This window comes from Mastomys coucha, unplaced genomic scaffold (genome assembly GCF_008632895.1).
Source record: "Mastomys coucha isolate ucsf_1 unplaced genomic scaffold, UCSF_Mcou_1 pScaffold20, whole genome shotgun sequence".
NCBI lineage: Eukaryota > Metazoa > Chordata > Mammalia > Rodentia > Muridae > Mastomys > Mastomys coucha.
The window spans coordinates 109,194,763-109,206,454 of NW_022196903.1; the positions used below are offsets into that span (position 1 = coordinate 109,194,763).

General features: G+C 57.3%; 1 protein-coding gene across 1 annotated transcript in view; it reads right to left on the bottom strand.

Annotated features, from left to right (window-relative positions):
- Plxnd1 (plexin D1) overlaps positions 1-11,308 on the bottom strand; it is a 40,244-nt gene extending 28,936 nt beyond the window's left edge. The window contains exon 1 of the mRNA XM_031383043.1: positions 9,791-11,308. Within this exon, the coding sequence (XP_031238903.1) occupies positions 9,791-11,113 (1,323 nt within the window). The 5' untranslated portion in view covers positions 11,114-11,308. The remainder of the gene's footprint in view (positions 1-9,790) is intronic.
- Positions 11,309-11,692: the final 384 nt, after the last annotated feature.

Genomic DNA, 11,692 nt, shown 5'->3' on the forward strand with positions numbered 1-11,692 from the left:
TTTTTAAAGGAGAAGTGAGCAACAAGGGCTGGAATGATCTATGTGGAGGGAACCCTCAGACTACAAGTGGCTCAAGCAGGAGCAGGGCTGGGACACCCACAGAGGCCCTGAGGGTGGCCTTGCGGAACTTGGTGATCAGGGGCACTGGGCCCCCAGCCTGAGATTTCTCCCCTAGCACCTCATTCACGGACTTGGCCCACACAACCCCAACCTATCCCTAGCTCGATGGGACACAGCACACCACACCACTATTCCCAAGACCCAGCTGTGCTGTCCTCTCTGTGTGCAGATGGATTTCACCCTGCCGAATGCTCAGGCCCCACCTCCATTCTGCCCTTGACCCACACTTAAGGCCGACCACACCCACACCGTTTCTCTGCAGTTCTTGAAACATCCCTCCTATGTCCCAGCCCCTCTTCTGGTCCTGCCCTTTGCAGCCAGGGTCTGGGCCCTCACCACTACGCTTCCTTTCCGGGTAACCCAGCCTGCAAGGCTCTAGTCAATCAATATGAGACTCTTTAAAAGGTAAGTCCAGGGACAAGATGGCGGCTCTGGTGGACAAATGCTTGCTCTGAAGGCATAAGGACCTCAGATTAATCCCCAGAAGCCATGATTAAAACAAACAAAAAACAATGAGTTTGGTGTCAGAAGCTTGGACACCCAGAACTCAGGAGGTAGGGGTGGCAGTGGCATTCAGATCCTTGCAGCTCACTGGCCAGCAAGCCTAGCCTACTTTGAGAAGCCCGTGAGGACAATACCCAAGGTCCTCTGGCCTCTACATCCATGTATACATCCATCCGATGTGTGTGTGTGGACATACACATTCTCTCTCTTTCTCTTTCTGTCTTTCTCTCTCTCTCTCTCTCTCTCTCTCTCTCTCTGTGTGTGTGTGTGTGTGTGTGTGTGTGTGTGTGCGTGCCAATACTGTAACGGCCAGCACTTCTCTTTATTTGAGCGTATCACACACATGATATGGAATGCTCATGGGTGAATACTTACTAAAGAAGGGAAATTAATTTTGACTAAGGTGTAAAGATTCTATTCAGCTGTTTCCTTTCTAAGCAGAGCGACGGAAGGCAATACAGCCAAGGCATGCTGAAAAAGCAAGGGAGGTTCACGGTCTGCCTATTGTGTGGGTAGCGCAGGGCAGGCAAGTGTTTGGGTTAAAACAAAAATCTAGCAGCTAGCTCTCTTTCCAGTAAGAGCCTCAGTTTGTCCCTCTCTGAAATGGGGTAGGTAATGGCCACTGATTTCAGCTCTTCCTTGAGAGCACACAGCCCCTCCCTGTTGAGCCAGCTGCCTCCTGGGGCCAAGCTCAGTGCAGCCCACTCTCCATTAAAGGGCTGCCCTATTGATTTCACTCCTTCAGTAATTGCAGCTGAATACAGCTCTTCTCTCCCAGGAAGCCAGCTACAGGAGGGCTTACAGTATGCCTGCCATATCCTGCCCACAGACCCTGCCAGCCCTCTACACCTCCGCAGCAGGCACTCAGAGGAGGATGAGACATGGCAACCAACCGTGGTCACCAGGTTCCATCCCAGGTGCCTACTATGCAGCTGGCCCTGGCCTAGGGACCCCTTCCTGTCTGAGGCCCAGAATGGAAGGTTCACACTTGCTCAGGAGTGTCACATAGATGACTGTGGGATGACAAAGGCTACGGGGCTGTCCAGAACTCCCCTCTCACCCACCCTGACAGCAGCCAGTGGGGGAGTTTCTTCTCTGCTGTTCTGGGGTGGAGTCTGGTAGACAGGGGCTCTGTGAGAGCCACACCCCATCCCATGGGGAGCTCCTGCAGCTTAGCTGCGAGTGAGAGGGGGCCCAATACTGTGTGGTAGTGTGGAATGCCAGCAAAGGGGACTTGGGGAGAGGGACACAGGGGAAGACTACCCTTCCTGCCTTCATAACTTATAGTCCTGTAAGTTAAAACAAGTTCAAATACGATGCTTATTAAAACATACAGAGACACCACGCACAGCTGCAGAGTAGGCCATGACCTCTCTGCAGTCCAACGGCCGGCCTCCAGTCAGTATAAACATAAGCCATCAAGGGCTTGCTCAATGTGACCCTGACCTGGGGACTAGTCTGAGATCCCTGTTCTGGGCAACTCCTCCCTCATCTCTGCCCACGTGGAGCCACACCTCCTAGGCTTTCAAGCCCTGATCTCTGTAGAAGGATAAGAACAGGGATCCAGGCTGGATGGAGCGGGGTTCTCCTGAGGACGTGGGGATGGCAGGCCCAGGAGAACTGGCAACCTGAGCAGGCAGCAGCTTCCTGCAGAGCCCAGCCAGTTGGGGCCCTCTGCCCTTGGTGTTAATATCTGTCTGAGGAATAAAAGAAATTGTCTGGAGCTTGCACAGATCTGTGATCAGTAGCAGAACTTCTTCACCTCCAAGAAATCCAGCCTTAAGCCCCACCCCCAGCTGCCCCACTCCAGCTGCCCCACCCCCCAGCTTCAGCACATGCTGCCCTTTGGAACACGGTGGCTCCACATAAGCAATGCCTCACTTGAGGGCAAACTGAGGCACAAAGATTCCTTAAACCTACTATGTCTCAGCTCTAGCCAGGGGAGGAGATGACAGACTCAGTTCTGGAAGGTTCTCTCTTCCTGTCCAGAAGCCCATGCTCCTCCCAAGGACATCAGGTACCTCCAAGAGCTGCTGCGGGAGATACCTAGCACAGAGGTCGGCAGGGCTTCCTTGAGACCCACAGCCCAGCCACTGGCTGGCTTCCTCATCTGTGAGACTGGGACAGTAACACCACCGGCCACCACAGGACTACTAGAGGTACTAAGCTCACAGCTGCTCAGTAAATATTCCCAGGTGGCTTTGGGGACATCAGCAGAGTCAGGGTGTCCAAGAATGGAGAAGCCCTGCTAGCTGACAACTGCTGGGTACCAACAGTAGTCAGGTGTCTGCATGGGTTTCTTAGCATCCTCCATAGTCCAGTCCGGTCTGGTGGCCTGAGTGGCTGCTGCCTGGACCCCGCAGGGCTTACTCAGATGGCGGATGTTTGGCTAGCTGGCCACAGCCAGCCAGACACCCAGCTCCCCCCTTCTCCAGGCTGTTTCTCATTCCCTGGCCAGGCCCACAACCCCCCCCCCCAACTTGTCCCCCAGGAACACAGTGTGGTATACTATGTTTCTCCCAGGCCCAAGGCCCTGCTCCCCCCCCACCCCCCATCCTTTATCCCCCACCCCCACCCCTTGCTGGCTCCAGTAAGTAGGCCTCCTCCAGCTAGATGGCTTTCTGCTTCTTCCTCACTGCAGGGACCAGCTGTGTCTCCTGGGCTGGCCACTACCGGTCCCTTGAGGGCTGAGAACAGCCTGAGTCTCACACCTCCTCTACAGCGCAGCCTCCCTCCTCTCTGGCCTTCTGTAGTCCCTGTCCTGTCCCTGGGGTACTGACACACGTGGGGGTTCCTAGGCTCCAGGCAGGTCTGCTGGTTCTGCAGTCTGTGGCTCCCAACAGCTGCCACCACCATCACAGCTACTCGGAGCTAGCAAGCCCTTGAGAGCTAGGTGGAGAAACTGAGGCCCACTGCATAGGATGAAACAGGGCTAAGATGACCCATTCAGGCAGCTAGCCAGCACCCAGCATGGCTCCAGCCTGAGGCCTCCACTCAAGGTTACTACCCGCAGCTCTGTTATTTACTGATTGGGCCTAAAGTGCTGCTGATCGGCCCTTTGGGGCTGCACAGACCTTGGACGAGAGCCGCAGGCTTCCTTCCTCCAGCCTCCTTCTTATGTGATTTATGACAGTGCAGTGGGAGAGCAAGGGCCTGGCTGCCTGGGAGCCTGGTGACATCACGTGTCAGCATCAGAGGAAGCCACTTCAGTGGGACCACCAGATGCCCACCTGGGTGGCCCCAACATGGACTTCGACAAGAGGAAGCTATGTTCTGGGGTAGCTTGGTTCCTGTTCTGGCGCTCAGAGATACTCTTGGGGTTGTCCCCACTCAGGGACAGCTGGTTTCCATGGCAATGCTCACACCACTGTTAGGAGTTGGAAAGGCCTTGGGAATCACCTGGTGCAGCCAACACAGGGGAAATTGGCCAGCACCTGGTAGCAGCTAGGACTTTTGCAGAGCCAAAAGAGCCATGTGCCCTCATCCTCTAAGGCCACACAGGCTCCTCAGGGCCAGCAGAATGGTATCTAGGAACTTGGTCCACAGACAAGACCCTATGTTCTCAGTTTCAGCCCTGCTGCTTAAGTCAGCCACCACACCACCACCTTGTCCCTGACATGATTTCTTCCTTCCTTGTCTAGCCATCTTCCAGGTGCTGTCCAGAGCCACCACCTCCAGGGAGCCCTCCTATTCTTGGAGCATGCTCAGCACAGGGCAGTGTGATCCTGAGTTTCTGGGATTCTGGGAAACTGGGGCAGGGTCTATACCTTCTCTCTTTGGGCCATGCAACAAGCCTAGTCCCTTCCCTAAGGGATGCCCCTGGGAATTAAGATGCAGGACAAGACAAGCCACCAAAGACGGCAGCCTGCCCAGGGGAAGTGTAGAAGCCCCACATCTGGAAGTGGCTAAAAGGTTCTGACGCTAGACTGGGGCAATTCTGTAGGCCTCCTGGGAGCACTCACTGCCACCTTAGGCCATTCTTAGGCTCCATTTTCCCACCTTTACACTGGATTCATTTTTTTAAAAGTGCTCAATGCACAAGTGCAAGGTTCTGAGTTCAGATCCCCAGCACCCACATGAAAAGCTGGGTAGGGCTGCTTGCACCTATAATCTCAGCACTGGCAGGGAGGCTGAGGCTGGAGAATACTTGGAGCTCACTGTCAGTCAGTGTAGGCAAATAACCCCCGGTTCAATGAGAGACCCCGGCAGAGTGATTGAGGCAGACACACGACACTGGCCTGTGGCTTCTACAAGCGTGTGTATCGATGTAGATGTAGATAAATGCCATCTTATTGCTTTAGGCAGGTAGGGTTGGGTTTTAGGGTGTTTTGCAAACGCCTGGCACAGAACAAACTCTCAGGAAACCTCGCTAATTACAAAGGGACATTTGCTGTTTTGATGGCTGAATGGAGGACTCTGTCAAAGACATGGCCTACCTCAGATCCCGCAGCAGCCGCTAGATCTTGAGCCCCACACTAGCCCCCCTAGACTTCATGAACAAGGCTACCCAGCCTGCCAAGTAGTGACGGTCTCTGCTGTGACTGTTGCCTGAGCCATGAAATCCATCTACACTTCTCTGAGTCCTCTCTCCAGTCTGTCCCCAACACAAGGGACTTAGGACCCCACTGCCTAGTCTGGGGTTCCTACAGTCTGACAAACGCTTTGACACACTCCCAGGAGCCAGGGCCCTCACCCCTTTCTAGAGAAGGGACATTCCTGTCTCTCCACTTTTAGTTTTGGTTTTGGCTTGGGACAAGGGCTCCCTACACAGTTCAGGCTGGCGTCTAACTTACAACCCTCCTGTTTCTGCCTCCCAAGTGTTGGGTTCCCACCTGGCTAAGGCACTGCATTTTCAGAGGAAAGTACAGCCGGGTGCACTCAGACCTCCTCTGTGCCCAGGAGGCTTGAGCCCCCAGCCCTTCTGCGCATGCTCAGTGGCATCACCCCACCCATCTATCTCTCAGGAGCTGTGGTGCCCAGCCCCCACCATGGAATTCCCCAATGACTTCATTCCAGCCGTGGCAGAACCCAGGACCCTGAGCCCAGAGCTCTCAGCTGACCAAGCCATCCTTCAGTGAAGGCCGGTCACAGGAGTCCAAAATCAGTCTGCAGTCTGGTGACCTGGAACCCTCGGAGTAGCTGTATGACCCTGGGCAAGTCCCTTGCCCTGTGGGGGGGGGGGCTTCTCTCAGTTTCCCCCACCGTAAACCTCACGGGTGTGAGGACTGAGTGTGGGGAGGGAAAACAAGACAGTGACAAGCACCTCCCCAGGCAGCAGGCAGCAGGCAGCAGGTTCTGGGTCTGCTCAACACACCCCACAAAACAAACAAATAAACAAACAAACGGAGAGGCCTCAGCTTCCTCCGCCCAACCTCCCAAGTTGGTGCACAGCAGGCACAGGCCTGGCTAGCTTTCAGTCTGCGGAGCCCCCACTGAGCTCCTCTGGGGATAGGACCTGCCTACACTCTCACTGTAGTTCTCTGCTTCATCCCGGAGCCTGGTGTGAGCTCATCAGCTGCAAGGGCCCAGCCCACCCTCTTCTGAGCACCTGCTGTCTGCTCCACACACCAGCATGCTGTGCTCAGATGTATTTTCTCCCCCTATACCTGCACCTGCCATTTCCTGGGTGCAGCATATGGGATTTTTTTTTTTGACCCACATCTTTGAAAGGAGACACAGACTTTCCATTAGAATGAGGAAGCAGGAGGAAGTTACAGAAAGGGTAACTGACTGACCCTGGGTTACACAGCATATGGACAGGACAGGGCAGAGCTCTGTCCACTTTGTCCCTGGCTACATGGGAGCCAGACATTCTCTGAGTGGCCCCACCTGTCTTTCCAGAGAGGGTATCCCAGCCAGGCCCTCTCCTAAATCCCACAAGGGTCTCTGTTTGCCTCCTTGACACAGGGTGCTAACTTCAAACCCTTTCCCAAACCTAAAGCCCGTCTTGGAAGCTCTCTCCCTCCGCTACCACCTGCCATCTCAGCCCTGAAATTGGTGTAGAAAATACCTTCCCGAGCCGTGTGCCACCCACTGTACGCCTGCTTTAAAAACTGCCTGGGTTTTTTTTTTTCCCCTGCCATTACTATAAAAAGACACCGTGGGAAAAAAATACGCAGACCTGGCATTTGCTATGCTGTCTTGCAACTTAAGGACACACACCATGGTCATTTACAGGCAAAAGATTCAGAGAAAAGAGTCACATCCAGCCAGCTCTACCTTGCCGTTCCCTGCCTCAGTTTCTCTATCAACAGCATACAACTGCTGTGTGTGTAAGGAAGGAAATCCCACCTCCCTCCCTCCCTCCCTCCCTCCCTCTCACCCGGTGCTGGACCTGTCAGGCCTTGAGGGTCCTGGCTGGCCACAGCAGAGGCACAGGTCCAGCCAGCTGCCCTGTGGCAACAGCACCGGGGAGCAGGGCCAGCAAAGGGCAGACTTCAGAAAGCGTCTTACCCCCGAGCATCTTGACTGCTGTTTCTTCTAGGTCCCTCCTCCTTGCTATCCGCAGTGAACTTTCTAGATCACACAACTGCCAACTCCTGTGTTTGGCAGTGGAGAGTGTGTACCAGTGCCCACATGACCCTAGGTGCTCGGAAGAGGACTCCATTTGGGACAGGATGTAGTTCAGTTGGTACCACACTTGCCTAGCATTCACCTAGACCCTGGGTTTAATACTCAAGGCCACACAAACTGAGCTTGGTGGCACATGTCCTTAACCCCACCGCTCAATGAGCCTAAAACTGACCTGTGCTACCTGAGACCTGGTCCATCCTTAGGTCTCTCTGTATTTTGTCCAGGAGGTCAGAAACCAAGCCGTCACATGAGGGTCCCCAGAAAGCAGAGGTCTCGTCACACTGGGGGTTTGATAAATGTTCAGGGGACCCACATGGAGCTGCGGGTCAGATGTGGGGGGGGTCTTACAGTTGCCGAGCAGGCATGATGAGGACACTTCTTCAGGACAGTCTAGAGCCCAGCTAAGAGCTAACTACATCCCCAGGGGTAAGAAGAGCACAACAACCCAATGACTGCTGTGCGCCAGGCACTTGACTTTTGTGGTTAACTTGCTCAATTTGGTCCTCTGTGGGAAGACTGTTCATGGTCCTAATGCCTCTGTGGGAAGACTGACTTAACCTAACTTTGGGGAGCAAACTATGGCTTCAGAAGACTCTGCTGTTGCCCCATCAAGGCCACACAACCAGGCACTGAGAGAGAGACTTCAAGCCAGTGCAGTGGAGCTGGCAGCAGCTTGGCAGCACCATATTCCACTGCAGGTCCTCCTGCCAGGGGCCAAGCCTGTGTCCGCAGCTGGGCATAGCAAGAGACTATGTGGCCTTGGGGTGAGGGGCAGGCCTTCAACTACACTGCCCTGGGGCTATGTTCCCTGTAGAGGCCCTGCCCCCATAGGGAGAATGACAATCCAGCTGCCTTCAGCTGGGTGAGTCACTGTGCCGGCCCAGGGGGGCACCAAGGACCGTGGGAATCAGGACACATCTAACTGGAGGGGGAGGGGAGAAGCGGTCTGAGGAATCCCGCAGAACCCTTCATCAGCTAGGGGCCCACAAAGGGCTGCCTCCCTTGCCCACAGAGCTTCCCTCTTCTTCCTACTCTCCCAGCCTTCAGATCCAGCCAGGCACAGCCATGGCAAGGCTGTGGCTCTATAGAGAAGAATAGAGGCTGCCCTCACTGCAGAACTGCACAGGGCCTGACCCTGCCGGGTGACAGTCCGTCGGCCTCTCACCCGCTATGACCTTTCTTGCAAGGGTCAGTTGGCAGGGTGGTAGGCGGCTGAGGGAGTCTTTGCCAAGAAAAGGAATCTGGGCTTGCTCAAAGCCCCAGTGTTGGGCACACCCACGGGATCGAGTCTTGCTACCCTGAGAACTACAGAGAAAAGAGACAAGGCAGGGAGCCTCAGTGGGCACGGGAGGCTGGGCTTAGCCCTTTGTAAACTCAGTGTCATTTTGGGGTGGAAAGAAAATGAGTTCTGTTGTGAAATTCTTCAAGGGGGCTGTACCCACGGCCAATTCACTCAGGGATCCCCTAAGCAAGCTCTCTTGCCACTGCCACCCTGAGACCCCACTTCACCCTCAGCCCTGTAGTTCTCCACCAAAGATTCCATTTTCTGTGGCTCCATATGTCTTGCCGGGCTGCCTGGATGCCCCGTTCCACATCTGTAAGGCAGCAAAGCCCCAGCGCCATGGACGCACTAGGGTCAGACAGCTTGTGTTCAAGCCCCACCTCTGCTACTTTCCAGCTGTCTGGACTCTGAGCATCCCTTAAAACTTACACCCATTTCTTCGTCTGTATGTACAAAGGGGTGAGAACACATCTGTTGAAGACCCTTGACACGTGATACACTAAGTCTGTGGTTCTCAACCTTTCTAATGCTGAGACCCCAACCATAAAATTATTTCACTGCTACTACTTCATAACTGTAATTTTGCTACCGTTATAAATCACAATATAAATGTCTGATATGCAGGATAATGCAACCCTTGTAAGAGGGCTGTCTGACTCCAAAGGGCTCACACACAATCCACATGTTGAGAATGGCTGTCTTAAGTTAAAACGTCCACAACTTTCTTGATCACAGGTCTGCCACACCACTAGCTAGCTGCTCATCTGCTATCTGTTGAGTGGCCTTGAGCACACACCTGTTTGCCAACCAGATGGCCTCTCCAGGGAACCAATCACTTCCCAAATACCAGTGTCCCCTGGCACGGGCTCCCACTGGGGCTCTACATCCCTGCACGTCTACACTCTTGGGGTCTCCGATGGGTGTCCCTGTCACATACTCAGCCCTTCCATCCCACCCTCCCTTTATCTTCAGGGCCAGGTGCCACACCCATCACACATCTGCCAGGGTGCAGAGGTATGTCCTAAGGGCACCCGCCCGTCCCTAAACACTCTTCTGGTGTCAACGCTCTCTCTCAGCTCAGCAGTCACCTGTGGCCCCCACCTGTAGAGCTGATTTGTAGGTGTTGCAGTCTTCCGGGAATACCTGGGTACCTTGACAACCCAGACCTCCCCACTTAGGTGTGCGCACCTGTGACCCAGCACGCCTCCCACCCTCCCCCGGGCCAGGAGCGCTGGCAGGAACCACTCCTCTGGGCCATCTGCGTGGATACGGCATCCCCGCACACGCCCCGCACTCAGGTCCACGGCTTACCTGTATGTTGCGTTTGCTCTCGCAGGCCGGCCCGGTGCCCTGCACCACGCTGTCCAGCACCGCCACCACGTCCGGCGCTGGCTCCACGAAGCAGGCGGTGCGCGCTGCCCGAATGGCCGCCTGCACGTCGGCGAAGCGGAAGGCGCAGAGCGCGGCCGGGGCGTTGCGGGCACCTGGGGCGCCCTGGGGCCGCTCGAAGACGGCGAAGAACTGCTCGCGCGCGGGGAAGACCGACACGAGACGGCTGTAGAGGTCGCCGCGGCCCGCGCCGCCCGCGCACTGCAAGCCCAGTTGGATGTAAGACTCGGTGAGCTTCTTGGCGTCGCCACCCGCGCCGCGGGGCAGGCAGATGCGCGCCAGCAGGCTGCGCGCCTGGCTGTCCTTGTCGCCCGCACGCGCCTCGCTGTTGAGCGCCAGGTACGCATAGGGCTGCGCGCTGTGCGGCGGCACCGCCGGGTGCAAGAAGGCACGCACGAAGCCCAGCTTGTGCTGCTCCTTGGCGCCCTGCTTGATCTTCAGGATGTTGTCGTCCGACGGGTTGAGGTCGAAGGTGAAGAGCTTGGCCAGGTCTCCACGCGCGTCCAGGGAGCGGATGGCGATCTCGGGCGTGTTCTCGAAGCGGTGGTCTTCCAGGCTACGGTTGCGCGGGAAGAAAGCGCTGCCGTAGCCGGTGTACGTGGCGCCCACGAGCAGACGGCTGCCCCCCGTGCCCGAGGCCGGCGGCAGCACCAGCCCCACGGTGGACGCGTTGGGGTGGTTGGCGGCCACGTTGAGCATGCTGGGGAACACGGTGACCGGTTCCGCGGTTGGCGCGGCGGGCGGAAAGCTCACGGCCAGGGCTGAGATGTTGCCCCGGCGCCTCAGCTGGCACAGCCCCTGGTAGATGGAGCCGCACGCGACCACCAGCCCCTGGCCCGGGTCCAACTGCAGGATTTTGTTGTAGTTGTCCGTGAGGCGCCGTGGGTGCTCGCACGAGGCCTGCGGGAGCTGCGGGGCGTGACACAGCGGGCTGTCCGGCACGGGACCCACGGTCGCCTCGGCCTCCAGGCTCAAGTTGGCACTCGACAGCTGGTACAGGCGGTTCACCGCCGCCAAGTACACGGTGCCCGCCGTGCCGTCCAGGGCGAAGTTGTTGGTGGGCGTGGGCGAGGGGAAGCGGCGCTGGATCTCGAGGGCGCCGGCCCGCGCCGCCCCAAGCAGCAGCAGCAGAGGCAGAGGCAGCGGCAGCAGACCAGGGCCCCGCGAGGGAGGGCGCGGAGGCAAGGGGACGGCCGCGGCGGCCCGGGCGCTAGGGGGTGCGCCGCCCGCGGCGCGACGAGCCATCCAGGCGAGCGCGGGCTGCGCGGCGCGCCGAGTGCATGGGGTGCGGCGCGGCCGGGAGCCGGGAGCTCGGAGGCGGCGAGAGGCGGGGGGCGGGCCCGGACCGCGAGGCGCTTCCTGCCCGCGCCTGCCGCCCCCGGCCCCGGCGCCCCGGCCCGACTCTGGCGCGGCTCTCAGCCCGGGGGCGGCTCCGTGGAGGCCACGCCCCCAGCCCATCGCCCCGCCCCGGCCGCTTGGCCCACGCCCTTTCGCCCCGAGCCACGCCCCCGGGCCACGCCCCGCCGTCCGAGGTCGCTGCGGGCCGAGACTCCCGGCAGACGCAAGTTGTCTGCCGCTTTCCTGGTTCCCGGCCACCACCTGGAATGTCTTCCTCTCGCTTGTTTGTTATCCTTCCTCTTTCTCCTCGTTCTAGTCCTCTCCCTTGTCTGTTTCTGGGCTCCTGTTTGCCTTCCACCGCAGCTCAGAGTTTCGCTCTCTCTATCTCTCGGACTCCCCTACTCAGATCCTGTCCACTCCGCCCTATGCCTCTCCCGCGTCACGCCTTCTCCCTCATCTGCGTTTCGGGTTTTTTTTTTCCTTTCT